General features: G+C 37.1%; 1 protein-coding gene across 2 annotated transcripts in view; it reads left to right on the top strand.

The window, feature by feature from the left end:
• LOC121737956 (pyrokinin-1 receptor-like) overlaps positions 1 to 26,527 on the top strand; it is a 149,848-nt gene extending 123,321 nt beyond the window's left edge. Inside the window, exons 5-6 of one of the 2 annotated variants that reach the window (XM_042129702.1) lie at positions 23,646 to 23,813; positions 26,245 to 26,527. In XM_042129702.1, coding sequence (XP_041985636.1) covers positions 23,646 to 23,813; positions 26,245 to 26,448 — 372 coding nt within the window. In that variant the 3' untranslated portion in view covers positions 26,449 to 26,527. Of the gene's footprint in view, positions 1 to 23,645; positions 23,819 to 26,244 lie in introns of both variants that reach the window. The other variant, XM_042129711.1, reaches the window with a different exon arrangement.
• Positions 26,528 to 27,074: the final 547 nt, after the last annotated feature.

Genomic DNA, 27,074 nt, shown 5'->3' with positions numbered 1-27,074 from the left:
ATAAAGTTGCTTCGTGTCTATTACCGTGCGGAATATAAGTGCAAATAATGTGTAAATACCGATTAGATGTCTCGAGGTATCGCGCGGCAGACGTGCTGGCAGGGACGTGGCTGTTATCGCGCAACGGGAGGGAGACCCATACCAGCTCCTCTGATAAGGGCGGCGTACGCGCGTCACTCCGCCGCCTTGGACAGAGCTCGCGGCGCACGGCGATCAACACACCTCCCCCTATGACCTGTGTCTAAACTATTACGGTCGCATCGATAAAGTTCATACCGACTATCAAAGTATTCGCTGTTATGAAAGTTGTCGGTGAGCCATGTCTCTGTAATGCATATAACATCAAAATTGTTGTTTAGGACTTCTCTTAAAAATGTGTGTGATTTCGTGCGAAGACCCCTCACGTTCTGATAGTAAAATGATAGCTTAGTGTTATCGAATTATTTTTATGATTAAATAACAAGTGCAATATGTCGACGTTCCACTAACATTTCTTACACAGTTTACAATAGAATTATTATAGCGATGAGACTTATACAATGTAAAACAAATCAATGATACTATAATAGCTAATAATTTCAAGAAAAAAATCTAAATCGACCTTGAATAGTACGATTAACAATATAAGTTGCAATGTAAACAAGAAATTGTACGAGAATAGTATGCACTTAACAAAAACATATTGTAGTCATTTAATTTTAGCGAGATCTGAATCATTAGAGATACAATATATTTTAGAAGAGTCGGTTTTACGTACTAGGATTTTGCATTCAGACACCCAGACATATTTGTAGTTGTTTTCAGCTTGCATAGTCCTTGAAAATTTCGCGTGATACCTAAAGTTTTAAGCTTTGTTTATAATTTGTAAATATGTATTACAGAAAAGCGAGGTCATTGACGCTAAAAATAATTTGATGAATTAATTTTAAGTAGCAGCTGCTACTGTATACTTGCGACTTGGAAATTTTGTAAAAAACTCAAAGTAATCAAATGATACAAAGTTTCTAATTTGATTCTATTCGGCTTGTTTCGTCCTTCAAATTATTCATACTCCATACTAATATTATTATTAAGGCGAAAGTACGTTTGTTTGTTACCTTTCCACGCCCAAACCGATGAACAGATTTTGCTGAAATTTGGTATGACGATACTTTAAGTCCAGGGAAAGGACACAGGATACTTTTATCCTTAACGAATTTTGGCGCAACTGAGTTGCGGGTGTCAACTAGTCTTTGTATAATGTAGCCGCTGTATTCTACTCAGAAATGTATTATAATAGTCCTATGTAAACTGCAGCTCTAGATTTATGAGAGGCAGTATAGGCCATGGCCTATGGCGGCGGTCCTTCATACAGCAAAATGAAAGTGGCCTTTAGTCTCATACTTTTTATGAAAATATAAATGCGGCCCTGGTAATATCAGCAGATCATTATCTGCTGATATTAGAGTTTATGAAATTGAAGTTGAATTCCAGAATTACATTATGCCTAGAAGTTTTTAACATTTGTAAGCTTAACAATAATTTAACAATCAAAAACAAAGAAAACAAATAAAAGTGAGTATTAGGACTAATAACAAACCTTAGTTGGACCGTATAAGTTTGCGTTTGAAGTTGAACTTGTGTGATTTTTAGGGTTCCGTACCCAAAAGGTAAAAACGAGACCCTATTACTAAAATAAATAATAAATAAAAATATTTTTTTTATTCCTGAATAGATTTTAAGTAATATAAATATGCTTTCAGAATGTTGTTACTATGGTGCCTTTTTTTTTTTGCCTACCACTGGTTCGGGAACTAACCCAGCGAGAAGAACCGGCGGAAGCTCGCAGGGGGCCCACTTTTTTACCAAAAAAAGTGAGATAAAAAATTAATCTTAAATATAAAAGGTGAATGGGCACTATTGTATGAGGTGTGTCCCAACCCTTGTAACAAGTTGCGACTAGTATATACATGTTCAAATAAGTATTTTTATTATCAATATGTCAAGTGTTGTATACGTGGGAGAGCCATGCTTCGGCACGAATGGGCCGGCTCGACCGGATAAAATACCACGTTCTCACAGAAAACTGGCGTGAAACAGCGCTTGCGCTGTGTTTCGCCGAGTGAGTGAGTTTACCGGAGGCCCAATCCCCTAACCCCTACCCTATTCCCTTCCCTACCCTCAACTATTCCCTTCCCTTCCCTTCCCTACCCTCCTCTATTACCCTATTCCCTCTTAAAAGGTCGGCAACGCACTTGCAGCTCTTCTGATGCTGCGAGTGTCCATGGGCGACGGAAGTTGCTTTCCATCAGGTGACCCGTTTGCTCGTTTGCCCCCTTATTCCATTAAAAAAAAAAAAGTTTTTGTTGTAATAGCGTGCAGGTCAAAAGTTACTGGGCTTCAAGTGAAAAAAAAAGTTTTTGGTTTAAATAATGTTTTCATCATACTTTACTACATTTTGCGTTACATGTATACATAATTCTTACATTTATAATAATTGTACAGTAATCACAGGCAGTAGTAGTTATTTTTTTATTATTATTAACAAAATATGCATAGTTGAAAATATGTAAATAACAAAGGAAATAATACAATTCTGATAATTGTATTATTTCCTTTGTTATTTATAATATATTTTCAAATCTATACTATAATATTATAAAGCGGAAGAGTTTGTTTGTTTGTTCGTTTGAACGCGCTAATCCTAAGAACTACTAGGCCGATTTGAAAAATTATTTCAGTGTTAGATAGCCCATTAATCGAGGAAAGCTATGCTATATTTTATCACGCTAAGACTAATAGGAGCGAAGAAATAGAGGAAAATGTGAAAAAACGGGGAAAATTATATGATATTGCTTATTATTTGGCTCACTTGAAGAATAGACCACGTGAAGGGCTATTTTTGCGGAAAATGTACGGTTTGCGTGAAATTCCTTAATTTCGCGGGCGAAGCCGCGCGGGTCTTCTAGTAAACATAAATAACAAAGGAATAATACCCTTAGCCGAAGTCGATAGTTAATGTAAATGTAGAAACACCAGAAGTCCTTTAATAATGCGTAAGTCGTCAATAAATAAATAGGGGAGTAACAATTTAAAACATGGAAGTGAAGCACAGCTACCAAAATCTGACTGTATCATGTCATGTCATGGCAACGCCACGAACAAAGTTATTTATATACTTAGTTACCAGCTGTCAACTTTGTTCGTGGCGTTGCCATGACATGTCATGACACAGGCAGTTTTTGTTATTGTGCAATAAAAGGTTTTGCGGTGCAAAAAACCAAATGCGCGTGGCGCGTGTGTATGTCAGCGTGTGCCGCGCGGTGGAAGGGGGGGGGGGGGGGGTTTAGACTAGGCGCACAGTCGATCGTGTGGTATTTTTCACTTGATTAAATACTTTTGATTAAGTTTTATTAAACATTTTATAACAAAAATGAAACGACTATACCAACTTCCCTGCACAAGATACAGAGTTACGCCCATACAAACAAACATAACACTAATTGAGATCTATCATATGATATAGGTAGGAAAATATTACAACACATGGGACGAAACCGCCCATTCGTCTTTACAAACTAACAATTCGATGTCTATCCGTCTGTCCGTCTGTCTGTCTCCAGGCTGTATCTCAAGAACGGTGATAGCTAGAGAGTTGAAATTGTCACAGATTATGTATTTCATATATATGAAATATTAGTAGCTAGAGAGTTGAAATTGTCACAGATTATGTATTTCATATATATGAAATATTAGTAGCTAGAGAGTTGAAATTGTAACAATGAATACTAAAAACAAACTAATTAAAAATTTAAGGGTGGCTCCCATACAACAAACTCGATTTTTTTACAATTTTTTGCTTGATATCAATAATGGTAGCATGTAGGTACTTGAAATGTTCACAAAATACACAATTGTATTTATACTTTTATATTTAATAATAATATTAAAATAAAATAAAAATTAAGGGGGGCTCCCATACAAAAAACACATTTTTTGCCTATTTTTGCTCCCTAATGGTACGGAATCCATCGTGCGCGAGTCCAACTCGCACTTGGCCGATTATTGAAGTTGCCTAGTCATACACCATATTGTTAATGATATTATTTTAAAAAGATAGAACCGACTTCAAAATTGTAGGTGATTAAGAATTTAACTTCCCCATCTCAAAAACAACTGAACCGATTTTGATGCAGTATTCCCTTTTTTGTTTTTGGTATTATTTGTTGAATAATACCAAATACTTACAACAAAAAAAGAATCACTTTTTGAACGGAGACATGCGAACACAAACATAAAAACATTTATTACATACATACAATTTTGAAATTTGGCACATTTGATCACACGCTGATATTATAGACTAACATAATATTATATGAAAACTGGGAAGTTCTGGAATTATTAAATACGTACATAATTACATTATTATTACATACGGAATACGGATCGAATTGATAACTTCCTCTTTGAAGTCGGTTAAAAATGACAAAATACACTTCGCTACGTTTGGACCAATATCATAGTAAATTTTACTATGCCAATATTGTTCCATCGAATATAGTTCATTTAATTTACCCTGGAGTTTGTACGACATTGATCCTTATGTGCTCGGAATAAAGATACTTCATACTGTTGAAGGTAAAATAACAAAGTGTACATTCGATATTCACAGCTGCATCTCTTAGTTCAATACTCATTAGCACTAACAACCGAGATTGTGGTCAGAGTTGTGATAATAATGGTATTCCATCGATATCGACTAGTCAAAAGTCAAAACCAATGCTATAACGAAAGAACAAAATCGATATTTTAAACTCTTCCCATGTAACAATCGTTAGAACTGAGGAAACTTAGGGCCTGTTTCACCACTTCCTGATAAGTGCCGGATAGGCTATCCCCAACTTAAGGCTCAATAGACCCAATTTTACATGACTCTGAATTAATAACAAACAAACAAAATATAGTGATTTTTAAAAGCAAAAAAAAAAAAATACTCATTGTTGTTTACTTAATGTACTTGACAATAAGTGGTTCCAAACCATAAAGTTGATATACCTAGCGGAATAGAGAAACAAAGGCCTGAGCAAGAGAGATGTCACTATCAGTAACACTGCGTGGTAAAAAGAGACGTGTGATACATGACAGCAGCACTCTTTTTTTGACGTCCAGTCGGCACGTGCCGCACGTTGACAATTTAATCTCATAGAAATCATGTTCAATCATGCTTGTGTCAGTTATATATACGTACACATATTTTTACACACAGATGAAACCAATTTCGGTTTCGTTTGACATCTAGAGATTGTTGCTCTTTTCCGCTAGGTATATTAACTTTATGTTCGAAACATAATTATTATTACTTCACTCGATCAAAAATAACTCCGAAAAGGAGGCTAAATTCGAATATTGATATTTTTTTATTTTTCATGATGCCTATGATAGTTTTACTTTCAAAAATCATGTCTACGAAAAGCTCATAACTTAAAAGAAGAATAATGTGTGGTTACATTTTGCATTTTGGTTTAGTTATCTAAGTAAAAAGGTTTTTTCTCTTATTTTCACTGTACAAGGCGCGCTGATATTATTATGAATGTTATTTTAATGTCCTTTACGTCGATATTCGTACTAACAGATATCGACCTGCTAATTTTAGGGTCTACCTGGCCTTAACTTGACAGATAGAGTATGGAGTATCTGTCAGATAAGTTGTGGATAGCTTATCCGGCACTTAACAGGAAGTGGTGAAACAGACCCTTAATGTTATTGAAGTGAAAACTTTATGGTGTAGTGCACTTTTTGAAGCGAAATTGGGGGACATGTGGTTGAAAATTCGTACAATACACCGCTGGCTACAAACTTCGTAGAATAAAAATATAATTAATATTTAATATAAGTACTCAATATATTAATAATTAATAATTAATAATTATAAGACCATATTATGGTAAAAATAATATTAAGGATTTAGATTTCAAATGGCTACCTGTTGGCCGTAATTATTGATTACGAGCTAAAAAGACCAAAAAATTCACGTTTTTTGTATGGGAGCGCCCTCAAATATTAATTGTATTTAATTTTTATTATTTTTTACAGAAATCCACATTTTGTAAAAATTTCAGAAGTTTAGTTATAGCGGTTCTCGAGATACAGCCTGGAGACAGTCAGACAGACTGTAATCGAAGTCTCAGTAATATGGTCCGTTTACCCTTTGAGTACGGAACCCTAAAAGCCATTGAACTGGACGGTGATACAGCTACACTGGGCCGTATGTCTAGCCTGCAAACTACTGTTTTACTTCATGGTGATGACGTCATTACGAAGCTTGCATATACATTCCAGTGGTGCGTCAGGTTAATGTGACCGTGTTGTACTGTATATGTTTTAAATTGTAATTTTCCATCTTTTTAGTAAAAGATGGCCCCGTGCGAGTTTCTTACGCCGGTTCTTCTCGCCGGGTTAGTTCCCGAACCGGTGGTAGGCACCGTAGTATCGACGTTCGGTAAAGTTTTTGTAAAAAAATTACTCCGAATAAAAATATTTTTGATTTGATTTGATTTGATTTGATTTGACTTCTCATGTTTAGTCAAATTACGTTTGATAGTTTCGAAAATAAAATTCTTGATTTATAATTTCGCTATCAAAACCATAGTAAAAGGAGGGGAAGTATGTTATCTTCGGCACCGCGCGCGGCTTGTATGTGTGCGCCATAGTATCAATCGACACGTACGGCACACAACAAAGTCTCGGCCAGTTTTACTAGGCTGGTACCGCCGAGATTTTGTTGTGTGCCGTACGTGGCGACGCATTGATACTATGGCACACACATACAAGCCGCGCGCGGTGCCTTTGTATGAAGATGCCTATGCCATGCCTATGTCAAAACTATGGAATGTTTTTAGTGAATCTGTAGCCAACAAAGAACCCTTATAGTTTCGGTCTGTTCAACCGCCTGTCTGTCCGTCTGTCTGTCTGTCTATCCGCGGTTTTGCCCAGAGTATTAAATAGGTAGGGCCTACAAAGCCGTAAATCGGCATGAATGCACAATGCACATCTTAATGATACCGACAAAAAGGTATTAAAAAATTTAAAAAATACGGTACCTCCCCTACATATCAATGTGGGGGTGTTTTTTTTTTCGCGTCCACCCCACCGTTGGATAGTTTTTTTTTTTAATATGACGAGTATTCATAGACCATTTTCCGATTTAGAGATCTATTTGTGAAATATGAACTTTTAGAGTGGAAAAAATCGTTAGTCCAGTGTCTCCCCCTTCTGCATATGCAGTCAGAAAAATTAGGGAAATTTCTTACGAAGATACGGCACGATTAGTATTTTTTAGTTATTTTCATAGTAGGATGTCATATGGAATCCTTTTATGGGGAAACGCTGCCGACATTAATACAATATTTGTGCTGCAGAAGCGAGCCATACGTTCTATTTATAAAATGTCTGTTTTAGAATCTCTGAGAGATAAATTTAAAGAAATTGGTATTCTAACTGTTGCTTCTCAATACATTTTGGATAATGTAATATATGTTAGAAAAAATATAAGTAAATTTAAAGTTAAAAGTGACATTCACTCTAGGAATACTAGAAATAAGCACAAGCTAGATATGCCGGTGATCAGACTTAGTAAAGTCAGTAAATCTTTTAAAGGTCAATGTATACGCCTTTACAACAAAATCCCAGAAAACGTTCAAAATCTTTCCATTAATAAATTTAAAAAAGTAGTTAAAGAACGTTTGTGTGCCAAAGCCTATTATAAGGTCAATGATTTCATAAACGATGGCACACCTTGGGAGTAGGATGGCTTCTTGCAAGGCTACTTCTTCATTACTATAGGACTTACAATTATGTATGTGGATATTGTATATAATATTTAGTTACAAAATTGTAAACTTTATTTTAAAAGATTAATTTTTTTCTCACATTTTTTGGTAAAAAATGGGCCCCGTGCGAGTTTCTTACGCCGGTTCTTCTCGCCGGGTTAGTTCCCGAACCGGTGGTAGGCATCATGTAGGACTTTCTGAAAATATTTATTTTAAATTTATTCAGAAATAAAACAATTTTGATTTTGATTTTTTTGATTTTTCTACCAGCTAAACGGTTGCTTCTGGAAATGTGAAAAATTCACGGGAGTAGAAAATATGATGAATTAAGAAAAACTATCACGGCTAAGAAGACTTCATAAATTGAGTAATAGTCGATCAACTAAAAAAATGTATTTGTAGAAGTACATGGGAACTTTTCGTTCAAATCCTTTAAACGTAACTGAGATGATGTTGTTAGTAGTGTAAAACACGGTATATATGTGAATTCATTGACCGTACAAAAATTATCAAAAACTAGCGGTAAGTTACTACGGAACCCTTTCTTGCGCGTGGCGCGACACGCACTTGGCCGGTATTTTGGCTAAGTAGTATTATTACTATTATTTTTTTATGAAAATAAGGGGGCAAACGAGCAAAAGGGTCACCTGATGGAAAGCAACTTCCGTCGCCCATGGTCATTCGCAGCATCAGGTGCGTTGCCAGCCTTTTAAGAGGGAATAGGGTAATAGGGGAGGGTAGGGAAGGGAATAGGGTAGGGGATTGGGACTCCGGTAAACTCACTCACTCGGCGAAACACAGCACAAGCGCTGTTTCACGCCGGTTTTCTGTGAGAACGTGGTATTTCTCTGGTCGAGCCGGCCCATTCGTGCCGTAGCATGGCTCTCCCACGTATTTAATTATTTTTATTAGTATTTAAAAAGTTTTCTTTATATAATAAAATTATAAAGGAATATAACTCTTTTGTTTAATTGCTAAGAAATGCGTGGGGAAGAACAAAATTAAAATTCTCACCGAGAGAAAGAAAAGTTGTGCCTGACTAAATTTGTGAAAGTTTTCAGAATAGAATAGAAATAAAATTAATTATCTGCAGAATTCACACGGACGGAAAACAAAATCGTTCGGAAAATTTACAACTTAGTTGTGAGTTTTCCTTAAAAAAAACCGAAAAGTATTTTTGTCGAAATTATCAGGAAATTATTTTTATGAATTTCTACCCTAGCTTTGTAACTTAAAATTATTGATAAAGTCTCACACATTTCTTTTTGATTCGTACACAAGTATCTCCTTTTACTCTGATAATTGATAACCCAGTGCCACGGCCCACGGAAGACCGACATGACTGGCGATAGACCAGGTGCAGGACCGACTTGCTTACTTGCCCATCCGATGCAAGGATCGGATCATCTTACTTGTCAGACAAATAGATGATCAGCCTTGAGTCCTAACTCCTAACCAAACTTGAAAATAACATGTTTCCAACGCGGGAATGGAACCCACGACCTCCGTGTTAATAGCCACGCTTTAAGCCACTGGACCACGGAGGCGTAAATTTCGATTATGCTCGATCATAAAATCTCAGAAACCTTTGTCTCCGTAGCTTAACCATATAAAGCCTCTGTGGTCTAGTGGTATAGAGCGCGGCTCTTGACTCGGAGGTCGTGGGTTCGATTCCCGCGTTGGAAACATATTATTTCCAAGTTTAACCAAACTTGGAAATAACATGTTTCCAACGCGGGAATGGACAATGCAGGCTGATGATCCATCCAACACACAATATCGACATGCCCTGCATGGGAACAATCAACGAACTGAAATGAAAAATATTATCGGACAGGACATTACACTCCCAGCAATAGTGTATGCTATGCTGAAGAGCCAAGACAAATGGCGGGCGGTGGAGCACTTTGCGGATGAAGTGATATCCACCAAGGAAGAGGCCGAGCGCGCGAGGGAAAGGGCGGCGCGCCTCGGTTCTCTTCGCTCGAGAAGGCCTAGGCGAAGACGGGCGATCAATCACGACGATCGCAATGTCCCGCCTTAGCAGGGGAATTCGAGATGGCGGTGTGGGGACGCCGCCATCCATTGTACCGAGCCCCCGAGTTGGTTGTGATACACAATGTACTCCTGTGTATCGCGACATTAAAAGCAATGGCTTATGCAAGCCTCATGAGGCCTCTGTTCGGCCATGGAAGGCCCTTGGGCAACCACAAACGCACGACACTATAAAATGACTCCTGCGTAGCTGGCCTGGTTTCAATAAAACCGGCCACCGTCACCGAAACCGGTGTGGGAGCTATTATTACTTAAGCACTTCTAAACGAACTTAATCCATACTTAATATTATAAATTTAAAAGTGTGTCCGTAATATATCTGTCTGTTACCTCTTCACCCCTAAACCTCTGAACCGATTTTGCTGAAATTTAGTATGGAGATACTTTGAGTCCCGGTGAAAGGACATAGGATATTTTTTGTCCCGGAAAAATGTACGGTTGCCGCGCGATTAACAAATTGGCACAACGGGGTTTCGGGCTTCTTCTAGTTCTACATAAAATGCCTCTATACGGTAGTTTTTCTTATTCGTACAAAGTCAAATGCAACATATTTTAAAAGTTACGTTGGCTCTAAATGCCGCTATTCGGAGTTGGCAGTGCGGGGATTACTTTTGCAATTTATTGTATGAGTGCTACCGACTTTAAACTTGAAAAACTCTAGCTCCCCACAAGTAACGACCTAATTGATCTTTTTGTTTTACTCCATACTTAATATTAATATTATGAATGAGAAAACGTGTCTGTCTGTCTGTCCCCACTCTAGCTCCCTACAAGTAACGACCTAATTGATCTTTTTGTTTTACTCTATACTTAATATTAATATTATGAATGAGAAAACGTGTCTGTCTGTCTGTCTATTACCTTTTCACGACCAAACAGCTGAACCGATGTTGCTGAAAATTGGTATGGATATACTTTTGCTTAGTAGTAAAGACCTAATTGTCATTACTCCATACTTAATATTAATATTATGAATGTGAAAGTGTGTCTGTTTGTAACCTCTTCACGTCCAAACCGCTGAACCGATTTTGCTGAAATTTGGCATGGAGATACTTTGAGTCCCGGGAAAGAACAAGGCTACTTTTTATCCCGGAAAAATGTACGGTTCCGCGCGATAAACGAGTTTTTTCGCAACAGAGTTGCGGGCATCATCTAGTATTTAAAACATCATGTTTCCCTTCTGTAACGGTGAAGCCAAAAAGTATTACTTGTGTGATGTGTCCGCTCCAATGTAGAGTATAAAGTCGACTTAATTTTTTTATGTGCATTCATTAGATGATTACAGAATTGACCAGTCAATAGCTTTGTCCACACTGTACCTTTTTCTGTTAGTCAAGGGCATGCGTTATAGCGCAGTCAACAGCGAACGTGAAGCATGCCCGCGACGCATGCCCTCTGACCGTATTCAAAAAACAAAAATGACAATGTTGGCGTTGCGTTCGTGGACGCATTTAATTATTGAATGCACCAAAACGAAAGTTGAATGAGAGAAGATGACGAAAATTGAAGACGAAAGCGCATAGCTAATAATTTTGTAATGATAAAATATTAAAAATACCAAGGTGATATTAAAAAATATATATTTGCATTTCATGATTATTTTCGTGCATCGGAAATGTTTTGAGGATATTGATCGATGCTTAAAAAATATTAACATCTGATGAGTCGCTCATTAATTTCATTATTAAAACAGGTAGTAATAATTTAAAAGAATCTTAGCAGAGTTATTGTGCCGTCCGTCATTTCTGTCATCAATCTTCAATGTCGGCCCTCCCTCAAGTAAATGTTATGTTATTAAAACATTTAATTAAGGCGTCATAATTTTCGTCCAAGCTTTGGTTAAAAAATAATTAAGTTTAATATTTTTCCGGAACAGTCATATACATATTTGAGTAGGGTCACAGATTACTGAAAAGCAAATACGTAAGTTGTATAGAATAAAAATCGGCCAAGTGTGAGTTGGACTCGCGCATGAAGGGTTCCGTTATCCGTATCACAATAGAGCAAAAATAGGCTGAAAATCATGTTTTTATATGGGATTAATTAATTATTTATTTCATTTGTTTTTTTATCATAAATTATAAAAGTACAAATAAAACTTAGTATTTCGTGAATATTTTAAGTGCCTGTGTATTGCCGTTATTGATATCGAGCAAAAAATAGCGAAAAAATCATATATTTGTTGTATGGGAGCCCCTCTTAAAATTTAATTTATTTTGTTTTTAGTACTTATTTGTTGTGTGTGTAATAGTTTGTTAAACTAATATGTATTCTGTGTTATAGTGGCAACTGATAAACACAATTTGTAAAAATTTCAGAAGTCTAGCTATAGCGGTTTTTGAGATATAGCCTGGAGACAGACAGACAGAGGGACAGACAGACGGACATACAGACGCACAGACAGACGGACAGACAGACGGACATACAAACGGACAGACATACTGTCAAACAGACGGACAGACATCGAAGTCTTATTAAGGGTCCCGTTTTTAACCTTGGGTGCGGAACCCTAAAAATGGTCACGTTACCCATAAGTGATATAATAGCCCGTAATTATCGTAAAACGATAATTTTTCTGACACAATGCGGTCACAGATTTTGTTAGCAGTTACGAGGCCGAACACCCGCATACGATAATGCTTAAAATACATTTACGATTCATATGAATACGAGCAATCAGCAGCTACAGAACTACATTTTTAACCGACTACCAACTAAGGAGGACATTCTATGTTCGTCTGTGGATATATTTTCTACCAAACGACTTCGCTGGAAGGGGCTGTTGTTGTATTTAGATGACATATTTCTTTGGCACGCTATCTAAACGACTCGTTGTATTATAGCTTGAGGTATCTTTAGATTCATCTGTATTATAACAACGATCGATGTACGGCAACACACCTGCAGCTCTTCTGATGTTGCGAGTGTCCATAGGCGACGGCAGTTGCTTTCCATCAGGTGACCCGTTTGCTCGTTTGCCTCCTTATTTCATAAAAAAAATGAGCAGAGAGATCGCCTTATGAATAGCAGTTGCCGTCACCAACGGACCCATTTAAACGGAGTTGTGCGTGACTATGATTTACCAACTACCAGCCTTTTTAGGGTTCCGAAGTTTAAGGAATTATTCAACTAAGTATATGTTTAGTATACTATTCTACTGTTGCAGTGACTTTCATTTTAAATGGAGCAATATGACGCTTAAATTGTGACCTGCGTTGCAAACAAAATCCAATTTCCTCGAAAGTGAATGGTCTTGAAATAGGTGTAATATTGTCACCTCACTTTATAGGACTTCAATTTGAGCATTGCATTGAGTCGACCTGAGCCAATTGGTTATTGAATTTGCTTCAATTATAATGCAATCCATACTATTAATATTATAAATGTGAAAGTGTGTTTGTCTGTTACCTCTTCACGCCCAAACCGCTAAACCGATTTTGCTCAAATTTGGTATGGAGATACTTTGAGTCCCGGGAAAGGACAAAGGATACTTTTTATCCCGGCTAAATGTACGGTTCCCGCGCGATAAACGAATTTTGGCGCAACGGAGTTGCGGGCGTCATCTAGTATTCTCATTCTGCTCTCGACAGTTTTACACAATTTTCTTCAAGGCTTGTATGTTCTCATAGGTCTGTAGACAATTTTAACGTTACAGTCTAAATTGAGGGCTAGCTACATATATGTAGAAAGCTTTAGATCGTATAGTAAGTTCCTATTATTGACAAATTTAATTTTTTGAGGTCGAGAACCATTTAATTTGAGACGAAGACGTAATTATAATTACCTATAATTAGTAATTATAATAGTAATTATAATAGACGTAATTATAATTACCTAGACCAGCTTTTGAGGACGAGACTAATTTAATTTGAGACGAAGACATAATTATGATTACGTAGACCAGCGATTCTCAAACTTTTTTGGTGGCGGAACTTTTTTAAGTGTCATTTTTGACGGACTCCATAACAAAAGGATTTTGTCCATGAATGAATCGTATCCTTGCTGTCAGATGAATATTTCTAAAAACTACTTATTTATCGCTCGCGGAGCCCCTACAAGCATGCAAGAGAAGCTGAGAGGATGTGATATTATAACTTTAATATCCGTTGTATTTCCCAAGAGTACTACAGCTGAGGCTAAGTGTCTAATTACACCATGCCGAAGTTCCGCGGCGGAAGTTCGGCATGATTCCGCCTGCAATGTATTTTAAATTACCGATGACACACCATGCCGAAATTCCGTCGCGTTATATTGTATGCGTTTGACATTGCTGACGTAATCATGCCGAACTTCCGCCGCGGAACTTCGGCATGGTGTGTTTAGATACTATTAATTGAAAATTATGCGGTTTTAGTCAGCGGCGCGCGACGTATTGAATTCGATATTTTGGTAACAGGTGCAAATTATATACCTACTATCATAAATCGTAATATCGGACGAACATTGTTGCACTTATAGACGTTGCCTTTTTTTGTGCGCAAAAAAGAAAGTCGCAAGGATGGTAGATATATTTAAAAAAACTAGGGTAAAAAGTGTTAAGTCTAGCCAAAATATTAAACGAAGCCCAAAGAAATATTTTCGGGCCAAAGTTAATAGTTAATTTGGCTAAAGTAAGTAAATAGTCCTTATTAAGCAGGTGTAGTTGAAATAATCTAAAGCTAGCCTAGAATTACCAGCAATCTAACAAAATACTTTTCGGCCGAATCAATAACCATTCATCATCCCCAGCTCGGTAATAGTAAATCTTTAATTAAATAAATTATATTCAATTAATGATTTACTATAACCGAGTTCGATCTTTCGAGTCCAACTTTATGGATTAGGATGAAGTGGGGTCGGAAAACTTGTACGCGTAGTTTACTGCCCGTCAATATAAGATTTATCCAACCCTTTTGAATCGCACCCGAACGGAAGTTTTACGATTGGTAATCATACATGAATGATATTACTATTGTAACCCGGTGGCAGTAAAGGCGTAAAGGTGCCGGTTGGCAGCGGACGACATGGCGCAACCGCAGACGACGTGTCGTCGCGACACTACTGGTTTGTATGTATTTTTATATTTCATCAAAACCCTGCGCAGGTAGCGACACTTATTCATAGAAATACATAGACGATGCTGCAACTTCATGTAGCCGGCTTCCGTTTTGTTCCTTAAAGGTGAGACCGCACTAATGACAAGACATTTCACGTTACAGAACTGAAGTTTTACAAACATGAATCTAACGCTTAGGCTGTCTGCATACACACGTTTTCCGCATGCAATTTCTGAATTGATTTTCCGTATTCGGAAATCCGAATGCATTGAATCAGTAAAAAAACTAAAAATACATTTGCTGGCGCACATGTATTTTTACTGATTCAATTTTTTCCGAACCGAACGAATTCCGCACGTACATTTCAAGTGCAAGCCGGCGAGTTCGTGCGTGAAAAAATTGAACGTTTTCGCTAGATTCACGGAATTTCGAATACGGAAAACGAATTCGGAAGTCGAATAATGAAAACGTGTGTATGTAGCCTCAGCCTTACAGACGTCAGTTCTTATGGAACGTGATGTGTTGCGTCGTGTCGTATCACAATAGTGCGGTCTCGCCTTTATAATAACCAAGTCTTATAAATACCTTTACACAGAGATCTACTTTTCTTGCGGAGAAAAGTGGGGACACTACTCCACTTGTTTCCTTCTGCTTAGTTTAATTACGGGTCTCGAAATAGTTCTAGCATGTTTCTAGGGCTTTTTGAGATCATATCAAAGGGTGTTTTGTGTGTTTGGTTACCGCTGTCGATCCTGGCGACATACACAGGAGATGGCCTACCTCACATTTTCACTACTGCAGTAGCAAGATATTGGAACGAAGTTCCTTATAACGCGTTCGGCGTAAAGGAGGCTAGACAGAACGATATTTGACCTCGATACTTTTTTATTAGTATCTGCATGGTAGGGGCAGAGGGCGTTGATAGTATTCCTGTGCGTCAACTAGATGGGGTTTTTGAGAATAAACAATGACACGTTGTTAGTATTTCTGGGCGTCAATAGATGGCGTTTTTTTTAATATTTTTTTGAGTGTATATACAGGTTTTTTGAACATAAGAAATATCTTCGTTCCATTCGGGTGTCCTTTGACACCTCTCAAGTTTTGTATTTTAATGACTATTTTTACCTACAATCCACCTTCCCACTTTCAGCCTGAAAAGACATTTTTTACTTCCCTAATACGCACTTCTTAAGACTCACATTTTTATCTCGACGGAAAAACATTCTTCTATTTTCGTCGCCCGCAATTTTATCGTACTAAAAGACATTCAGATTCGCGATATCTCAGGACTTCAGCGAATGAAGCTAATTCGATTAAATGTGGTGAGTTTATTTGGGGTTGTTACGACTTACGATGAACCACGCACTGGGAGTGGCGCCCGAGCCCTTCCCGCTTCGTCGTAAAACACCAGTTTGCGACGAGGAGATGGCTTCATTATTTTCGAGAATCGAAAGTGGCTGAACTATTTTATGATATTATGTTGGAATTGGCCGCTCATAACTTTTGTATCGGTTGGCACGGTAGAATCAGGGTACAGATATTTATATATTACTAGTTGTTGCCCGCGACTTCGTCCGCGTGGACTTTAGTTTTAAATAGTGGTTCCCGTACATCTATTGAGTCGTTTACGCGCAAATCAGAAAAGTATATTATGCGGGAACCGCACTTTTTTCCGGGACAAAAACATTCCTTGTCCCAGATTCAAATTAGTATCTCCAATCTCCATGCCAAATTTCATTAAAATAAATTAAATAGTTTAGTCGAGAATCATAAAAGTTTATTGTGCGGGAACCGTATGTTTTCCGGGATAAAAAGTATCCCTTGTCCTTTCCCGAGATTCTCCATCATTCCTCCTCCTCCATTGATTGAATAGTTTAGTCATTAGCGTAATAAAATATAACTTATAGCCTTCCTCGATAAATGGGCTATCTAACACTGAAATAATTTTTCAAATCGGACCAGTAGTTCCTAAGATTAGCGCGTTCAAATAAGCCCTTTCAAATAATTTCCTCTATTTCTTCTCTCCTATTAGTCTTGGCGTGATAAAATATAGCCTATAGAATTTCTCGATAAATGGGTTATCTAACACTAAAGGATTCTTCAAATTGGACCAGTAGTTCCTGAGATTAGCGCGTTCAAATAAGCCCTTTCAAATAATTTCCCCGTTTTTTCTACACTTTCCTCTATTTCTTCGCTCCTATTAGTCTTAGCGTGATAAAATATAGCCTATAGCCTTTATCGATAAGTAGGCTATCTAACACTTAAATAATTTTTCAAATCGGTACAGTAGTTCCTGAGCTTAGCGCGTTCAAACAAACAAACAAACTCTTCCCAATTATAATATTAGAGTAGATTGTTATAACTTATAATTACATTATAACGTTATAACTCCAGTCTTAGACATTTTTATTTATTTATTTTAAATTTATTTATTTAATTCAGGCATCTTGGCCTAAATCTTGGCAAAGTTACAAAATTAGATATAATATCTAATTTTGTAACTTTGCCAAAATCATCTCAGATTCATAATACTAGTGCCCATTCAAAATTGAAGAAAAAAAAATTCCGATATTTCGTCTCCTCCGTACACTGTGCCTTCCCACGCGAGGTGTCAATGCGTTGGGTAAATAATTATTTAACTTTAACCTACATTTACTCAGTGATCATGATCAATTGATATAATAATTTTTTTCAACTAATATAGTAGCCAAATATCACGTCCTCGAGTATTGAACATGTCTCACCACTACTCACCAGTCATGCTGTATAATTATATATTATGGATTTAATGTCTAATATTTTCCTGGGTATTGTTGGAATTTCTAGATTTCTTATATTTATCTATAAAAAATAAAATACGTCTAAATGGTAACGGTTCCACTGTTGTCACCCAGGAGACAATGTTACTAAGTAAGATGCTTACCTTCTAACCTAATTTGCCAACCCTTTGGTTTACTTACGTTATTTTTGTCCTCAGTCATGAGAGTCAAAAACGGTAAGTACAAGGAAAATTTGAAACTATACAGGTGTAACAAAAATAAGTGATAATATTTAGGGTGTGTACGTGTTGCTTGTAGAGAGTTCACTGTGAAGGTAGCAGCGCTGAAAGACCAAAAAAAAATTTCACTTTTGTATGGGGAAACTCGTGACGCTCGGGCCCTTGCCTATACAAAAGTGAAAAAAATTCGTCTTAGCTTAAGCTGCTACTTTCACAGTGAACTCTTTACAAGGAACACGTACACACCCTAAAGTATTATCACTTATTTTTGTTACACACTGTATAAAGAGAAGCTTGAAAACTATATTTGATCTCACTTTTTATACCTTTTTGGAAGTTATGTTTATGTTTCATTACGACTTTGTCTATGAACAAAGTATTTTGGTCTATCAATATCTTTTATTATATATAAGTGAAATCCAACTAATTAAACGTGACACGTATGTTTCACAAAAAAACTCAAAAACTCAACGAAAATCGGTACTGAAACTACTGATATAAAATTAAATGTACCTATAATAAGATGATTCCCTATTATAGTGATTACTAATAAGAGCATGCTTCAATTTTCGGAAAAAAAGAAGAACTTGATCGCGTGCAAAGAATAGTTGATTCATCCATATTGTTTATAATATGGGTGAATCAACTATTCGCTGCTAGCTGATGGTGTTTTATGTACAAGAGTATATATATTATATATATACTCTTGTACATAAAACACCATCAGCTGTCCGTCATTTACCGGCCGAACACGTGTTATTATACGATACCATAACACTGATATTATTGTTTTTATAACGATAGTGTTGGTTTTATCGTATCTATCGTTATTAATTTGTACGATAATGGTTCTAGCCCTCAATGAAAACATTTATTATACTTTAATGAGCGCTCCTGACGGCCCGTGATGTGGGGAATAAAAATATAACTACATACTATTTTTGGTACCATCTACTATTAAAGACGTCAGCGTTTTTTGTAATTTTGGGTCCAGTTTATTTATTAATTCTTCTTCCTCTTCTATACTATTCTTATCTCGTCAAGCTGACGCGTCAGACGTCAAAAGTCTGATTCTCAAATACCATAATCGGTAATCGGGCGTACATATTTTACCGGGTTGAATCTGGTTGGATGGAACGGCAGGCAGTCTGACGAATTTATCGTGATGGAAATGAAATATTTCACGTCACATATTTTATCAAACTACAGATACGCCACGTCATGACGCACGGATACGATGTCGATTGTTCCCAATGATGTAAACATTTTAGACCGGGTCCTCACAGTCGTGAAGGGCCGCTAACAGGCGTGAATATAAAGGCACGTACCTATAATATGAGGTCCCCAAAAATATATTAAAGTATATAAATAGACGAACATAATATAACCTCCTCCATTTTGGAAGTAGGTTAAAAATCCCCCCCAAAAAAACTTTGGGAGTTTTGAAATTAATACTCACGTGTACCTCAGTGTATACTTTTTTTTTCGTCCCCCTAACATTATCAGGGCTTACAGTGTATACTTACTTTATTTCAGTTTATTAATGCAAGTTAACATATTCACGGTAATAGTAGCAGGTTGTGTAGATTAGCAGGTCGTGCCGGGATGTAAACATATAAATATTATGAGTGACTTGTGTCGATATGTATGTAATCATATTCCGTAACGCGTTTGGGAATATTTTTCCCCAAAATCTAATCATGAGAAACCCAGTAAATATGAGAGGAATATTTGATTTGTTCCAACTGCCAAGTGCCTTCACATAATGTGTTATCAGCGTGGTAGTTATTTTTGTGTTCATGTCGGTATTTTATACGTAATATTCCTATACAGTATACATACTATAATAATAGCTCCCACACCGGTTTCGGTGACGGTGGCCGGTTTCATTGAAACCAGGCAAGCTACGCAGGAGTAATTTTATAGTCCCCAAGTGAGTGCGCAGTACACAAGAGCACTCTCTATTCCTTTACTCTCATAACCCAGTGGGAAGGAAGACCCACACGACCGGCGAGAGATCAGGCGCAGGACTTTTTACATGACCATCCGACGCATGGATCATCTTACTTGGTCAGCATTATCTAGTGATCAGCCTACATTGTCCTAACTAAACTTGGAAATAACATGTTTCCAACGCAGGAATCGAACCCACGACCTATACCACTAGACCACGGAGGTGTTGCGATACATACTAATAGTATAAATGCGGGAGTGTGTCTGACTATTTTCCTTCTTTACCCAGCTGCTGAATTTTATTGAATGAATAGTGAATTCACCGTATGAAACAAATATGAAACCATTTGATTTACTGTTAAACACTTGACGAGTTGTGCTTTTGTTAAACGGTACAGTCAATGATATTAAATGTAAAGGTTTCATTCAATGAATTCACTCGCCATTCATTTACCATCTGGTCGCTATTTGATCTCTAGTCATCTGGCTGCGATAGGTACATTGAGTTCCAAAAACGAGTATAAAAAAAGTTTTTAATAAGAAAATGTACGGTTTCACCGCTAAATAAACCCTCAAGTTCCGGGTAATATAATATTTTACTAGCTTTTGATGATATTCCTAAAATTCGGATAGTTTTAGTAGTTTGTATTTCAAAGGCGCTTTCATTTTCATAAAATACGTGGTTTTCATATAATGAAGGAAATCAAGTAGCCTCGCTATAATATTATATATCAAAAAATACTATAATATGTCAAAGTATACATATAAGGGCACATTAATTAAGCCTTTATACAGTTAATTACTTCAAAAAAGCAATTAACTGTTGCCATGTTATAATATACTGCTACTTTTATTAGCTTTCATAATTTATTAATTTAATACTAGCTATTTGACCGACTTTTGCTTGGTATTTCATAAAAAACGAATTAAATGACATTTTCTAAAAATGATTCCTAGCTAGACCTTTAGATTTATTGCCCCCGAAACCCCCTATATACTAAGTTTCATGAAAATCGTTGGAGCCGATTCCGAGATTCCAATTATATAAACTTGCGTGCAAAAAAATCGACCCACCTCTCTCCTTATGATTCAAACGGTAATAACTCAAGAAATATAATTAGTATTAAATAAATGTTGGAATCGTTTTAAAGGTAGTACAATAAGGATTTAATTATTGCTATAGTTATTGTAATTGTAAATTGTTTACTAATTCTACAGCCTTAAAACAAAAAACCGGTCAGTTTGGCATAACATTTCAGTAGGCGATTAATGACATCTTTCTTGTAAAAAACACTAACAAATTGATTTCAATAGCTCATAGTGCCACCCATTACCCTAATTTAGGTTTCCATCCGGGTTTTCCTTGATCTTATCAAAGTTATGATGAACTCCTGAGCGATACCATGCCGATCTTCTTGTACAGCCACCTGGAGGTCCTGAAGGGTATCTGCGGCAAGAGTCCGGGCCCTGACCCTCATTTTGAGTTCTCCCCATAGGTGCTCAATAGGATTAAGGTTAGGACTCCTTGCTGGCCAGTCCAAACCCGAAATTTCGACGTCGGAGAGATATTGACGAACTTTCGCAGCAACGTGCGGTTGAGCATTGTTCTACATCAATATGAAACCTTCATCAACAAAACCAGCACATGGCACCGCATGTTGTCCTAGTACGCCCTGAATGTATCGATAGGTACTCAAAGTGCCAAGGCGTGGCCCGGTTACAAACTCAAGATTGGCTTATGCATCAAAAGAAATCTCGCCCCATACAGTCCCCGAACACCTACCAAATGGAAGCCTTTCATCAATGCACGCCTGCGCAAATCATTCTCCTTATCAACGGTATGCTTTTCTGCGACCATCGTTACCATAAAGACTGATTTAGCTTTCATCAGAAAAGAGCACGACCCGCCATTGCTCCAATGAAAAATCAACATGAGAACGTGCGAAACTAAGCAGCGCTTGACTGTGTGCTGGGGCTAATTTTGGACCGTTAGCGAGTTTTTGTGAAGTCAAATAGCTGCCTGCAAGTCTTCGTCGTACAGTCTACTCAATTACTGTAACTCATCCGACTTCTCTTGGCCGTCGTTGCACTTGAACTGAAATGAGACGTCGATTCCGCAAGGACGTTGACACCTTAAAACGGTCATCATGTTCAAATGTAGCCCAATGTCTTCCTGAACATGGTCGCATGGTAAAGTTTAGAGTCTCTAGAATACTTTGGTATACTCTTGTAACCGAAGTTCGACTTAAATTAAGACTTCTAGCCACAACTCGTTGTCTAAATTCAGCTCTTAGCAAAGCCCTTGCTTGAGAGGCTTTATTTGGAGTAATATCAATTTCGCCACAAAGAAATTACGTTTAAAATGAAGTTAAATGAACAATAAATCAATAAAAATCGAGACAAAACAAAAAAAATAAGATTTGACCGATTTTTCCTACAGAACAAAACCGTTCAATTAACGATTAAAAAACTGAGTGATGGGAGTGCTTAGTGATTTGTGTCGTTTGTAGTCAAGCATGTTGGAAATGAAAATGTAGAGTAAACGTACACATTCCCTATCATATTAACTCGCATTATTAATAAAAAGGAATAATAAATAACTATAACTTTTTAAGATATAGCGACTTGAATAGAAATGCGCGGGGTGGGTCGATTTTTTTGCACGCAAGTGTATATTATTATATACAAGAATTGCTAGTTTAAAGATATAAGATTCTGATGTATTGTGTGATGCTAAAAATAAATGCAGTCTTAATTTTATTCTTAATTGAAAAAGCCTTGTTTCGTAGTATGCAATAAATAATAATAAAGTTCTGCGAAAATCTTAAACTAAACGAAACTACAGCAATATTATACTCAATAATATTAATATGCTAATAGATAATTATTACGTTCATCTATAGTTATGCAAAATTAATTTACGTTATCACATTTTACTTGTTTAAATTTTTAAGAGTTCTTTTACTTACCAATAAGAAAAAAATAGGCAACTAGCTTATTAAATAGTGGCCTGTTTAATAAGTAGTTATTTAACAGGCCGGCAGTATTTTTTTTTTCTGAAAACTAAAAGCTGTACCTGTAAGAACTTTGTGCCCTGATCATATTAATAATATGTTTCTAATAAAATTTCTTAACTAACTATTATCATTAAAACTCTTATAAATAAATGATTCCAGAAGCTGCAAGATGATTATAAAATAAACTAAAATGCGTGAATTTTGAAAATTCGGAATGAAATATCTTAAAAATCTCAGCTGATAGAAAGAAAATGTCTTAGAAACATAATAATATGATCAGATCACAAAGTTCTTACAGGTACAGCTTTAAGTTATCAGGATTTTTTTTTTCAATTTTGTTGGCTTGTGTGTGTGTGCGGCAGCAGATGTGAAGTAAATATTAGTAATTAATAATCAATTTTAAGTTTTTGATTTGTGTCGCTAGCAGGATGCTCTTTCTGCGTTTTTAAAACTTTAACTGATTATATTTTTTTAATATATTTTTTAAGATAATATCAAGTAAAATATAATCAGTTATTATTTCATTTTAGCGACAACAGTTCGCAGCACCATATCTAATATCATACGTCTAATATTTAAAATGATCGTGTCACAGTATTTGTGCGCGAACTCCTCCAAAACAGCTCAACCGATTTTAATGAAATATTGTATGGCCATTCGTTAGACCTGAGAATACATTTTTATCTAATTTTATATTGATACTAGGAATAATTTATGTGGCAAAACAACATTTACCGGGTCAGCTAGTAATAAAATGTGTTTATGTTTGTCACAGATGACGCTGTCCACGTGGTGCCACCACAAGGAGCCGTATCTGGAGCGGACGTACAGCGCGCTTCTCGCGTCGCGAAGGCAGCGTGAATCTCAGACATGCGCGAGAACACGACACAGGAAGATGCAGGCGCACCTCTTCAACGACTCCCAGACCTGCGACAACGCGCAGGTGAGGTTAGACTGAACTTTTAAATACAACCAAACGCACCACGCAATAATCCACAAAGGTTTTTTAAATTAAATTCAATGAAGATATTGACCTAAGCTCTTTTCCCCATTTTCTGTCATTCATTGAAGTAACTGAATGCGGCCGTAAGTGTATATCGCTTATCGGAGGGCATCGCAAGCAAAACAAACAAAAAAAAAAAAAAGGTATCTTGGCTAAAGGTCCAACGTTTGTAGCTAAGTTCTGTCAGAGGCAAAATAACTGAAATGACTGAACTGGAAGATACACGCGAAAAATTGTCGGCTGTCTTCATTACATTACTTTTGCAAGATAAATATTGTGGATTAATGCGAATTTTTTGCACGCTTGGGCTTGGTTGGTAAAGGTTTAGTTTATTCTGAAATATATTGTTACAAGCTATTTATGCTATATAATTATTATAGTTATATATACAATTTATAGTCTTAGGATATAATTCTTATTTTTATACAGGGTGTAACAAAACTAAGTGATAATATTTTAGGGTTTTCTGTGAAGGCAGTGGTGAAAGACCATCATTTGTTTTGTAATTTGTATAGGCAAGCGCCCCAGCGTCGCGAGTTTTCACATACAAAAGTGAAAAAATTTTTTGCTTTTTCAGCGCTGCTGCTTTCATGTGAACTCTATACATGGGACATAGACACACCCTTTTTTTGCCGTTGGGAAATTCTTGATGCATTCCCAACAGCCTGGGGGGCCGCCTGGATATGTGGGACTCCTCGGGTGCTGCGGTAAGGAGGAGCACCCTTGGTTACCCACTTAAACCCAACGTTGCCTCCTCTCCGCGTGTCGCTGAGCCGCTGGACCCGCCTGAGGCGATAACTGCAGCAGCCCAGACAGCAGCATCTGCTCTACCAGCAGAACCATCCGCGCGGCATCTGCCACTTTCTCCGGGAGAGCGGTCCAGGGCTCCGGCCGCTCTTCTACCGGAAGAGACTCATACACACCCTAAAGTATTATCACTTCGTTTTGTTACAACCTGTATAATACAGGGTACATTCTACTCCGATATACTTTGCGGTCTCTTGATGTACGAAACTCTTCTCTCTACAGCAGTTACTTTTCTAATTGTTCATTCATTCTTTTGAATCCCGAAATTGCTATACGCAGATATTCTTATGATAATATTTAACTTCATTAGGGCCTGTTTCACCACTTCCTGATAAGGCTATCCACCAATTAGCTTGACAGATCAAGTATGGAAAATCTGTCAAAAAAGTTGTGAATAGCCTATTAGGCACTTTATCAGAAAGTGGTGAAACAGGCCCTTAATATTTTTTCTTAATAACTCGATAAATATACAACTCCAGTAGCCTTAGCACGGCCACCAGTAGAAATGCGAAAGTATGGACAAACTGTGGAAATAAACTTAAGGTAGCGTACCGATCTTTTTTCGTTCCCAAAAATTCAATTAAAATGCCACTTTATGACAGACTATAGTCCTAAAAATTCAAATAATATCCTACTCTATGACATATACTATAGCCTGTCATAAAGTGGCATTTTAATTGAATTTTTGGGAACGAAAAAAGATCGGTACGCCACCTTAAGTTTATTTCCACAGTTTGTCCATACTTTCGCATTTCTACTGGTGGCCGTGCTAAGGCCACCAATTAAGGATCTTCCGCGCGGCTTCGACCTTGTATTTTGGGAATGTCACGGAAACCGTAATTTTTTTGTAACCGCACATTGAACGCGCTAATCTCAGGAACTACTGGTCTGATTTGAAAAATTCTTCCAGCCCATTTATCGAGAAAGGCTATAGGCTATATTTTATTACGCTAAGACTACTAGGGGCGAAGAAATATAGGAAAATATGGAAAAAAACGGATGTAATTATTTCAAATTGCTTATTATCTTAAGAAACTACTGGAGCAATTTTATGTTATTTGGCACACATGAATATACCACGTGAAAGGACATAGGTTTCTTTTTTTTTTGCAGAAAAATGTGCGGTTTCTGTGACATTACTAAAATACGCGGGCGAAGCTGCGGGGAACATCTAGTTCTGAATAATTTTAAGTTCAGCCACTTGTAAAAATAACAGATTTACATAATATTTTAAAATTACACCGCCTCAAAATTACTACAACACATAATATACCAGCTATTACCTATGCAAAATAGTATTTTAGTTTTTTAATATTATCTACTAAAAGAATTACATGGTTAATGGGATGGGTTATTGATATATATAATATTAAGGGCCTGTTTCACCACTTCCTGATAAGTGCCGGATAGGCTATCCACAACTTAACTTGACAGATAGAGTATGGACCATCTGTCAAATAAGTTGTGGATAACCTATCCGGCACCTTATCAGGAAGTGGTGAAACAGGCCCTGATTCTTCTAATAGGTAATATTGTGTCAAATGCATATCTTTTTTCTTTGCAGAAATGTAATTCATGTGGCCTATCCCACAAGGGGCAGATGCCAGTCAAGGAGTGGGTGTGGGAGCGACGTGTGATGGACTCCGACACGCTGTCCCCTCGCAGCATCTCCAACTCCAGCCTCCACGAGGTGGACGAGGAGCTCAGCGGGGAGGAGCTGGCCACCTTCCTCTACCAGGTCAACTGCAACATCACTGGCCTCACCTGAGACTACGTGTAAGGGCGGGATTCGCGGCCTCTACGGATTCGCGGCTTCAGCAGACGCTCGGCCTCAAAGGTTTCTCGGTCTGTAAGAACTCTTGGCCTCGACGGTTTCCTAGCCTTAACGGATTCTTGGCCTCAACGAATTCTCGGCCTCAACGGATTCTCGGCCTCAACGGATTCTCGGCCTCAACGGATTTTTGGCCTAAACGGACGTGTGGCCTCCACGAATTCTTGGCCAAAATCGCTTGCCGATTTGGAAGACTTCATTTGTGGCCGTCCCACGGAACGGGTCAGACGTTTTTATAGAGAGAATATTTTTGGATGAAAAAATATTTATTTGTAGGAAGAAATGATGTTAAAGTATTATGATGTTGATATTTCAGATGTAATAAAAGTTAAAACTGTGCTGTTTATAAATACGAATTAGGCTAAGTACCTATATTTTGTGAGACTAAACGAGGAGATATTTTCTCGATAATGTGTACCTATATTGTATAGGAAGTAATTAATAGTAGATAAGGTAGCTTATAAATGTATATAATATTTCTGTACATTGTCAGTGTTGCGTGTTATTTATCAAAAAACTAAATTGTTTGCAATTGGAATGAGTAATGTTAGGCACAAAATCAA

The sequence above is a fragment of the Aricia agestis genome, chromosome 2, assembly GCF_905147365.1.
Source record: "Aricia agestis chromosome 2, ilAriAges1.1, whole genome shotgun sequence".
In the NCBI taxonomy this organism is placed as follows: Eukaryota; Metazoa; Arthropoda; class Insecta; order Lepidoptera; family Lycaenidae; genus Aricia; species Aricia agestis.
Note: the sequence above shows the minus strand (reverse complement) of the source record. Positions and strands in the feature narration are given on the sequence as shown.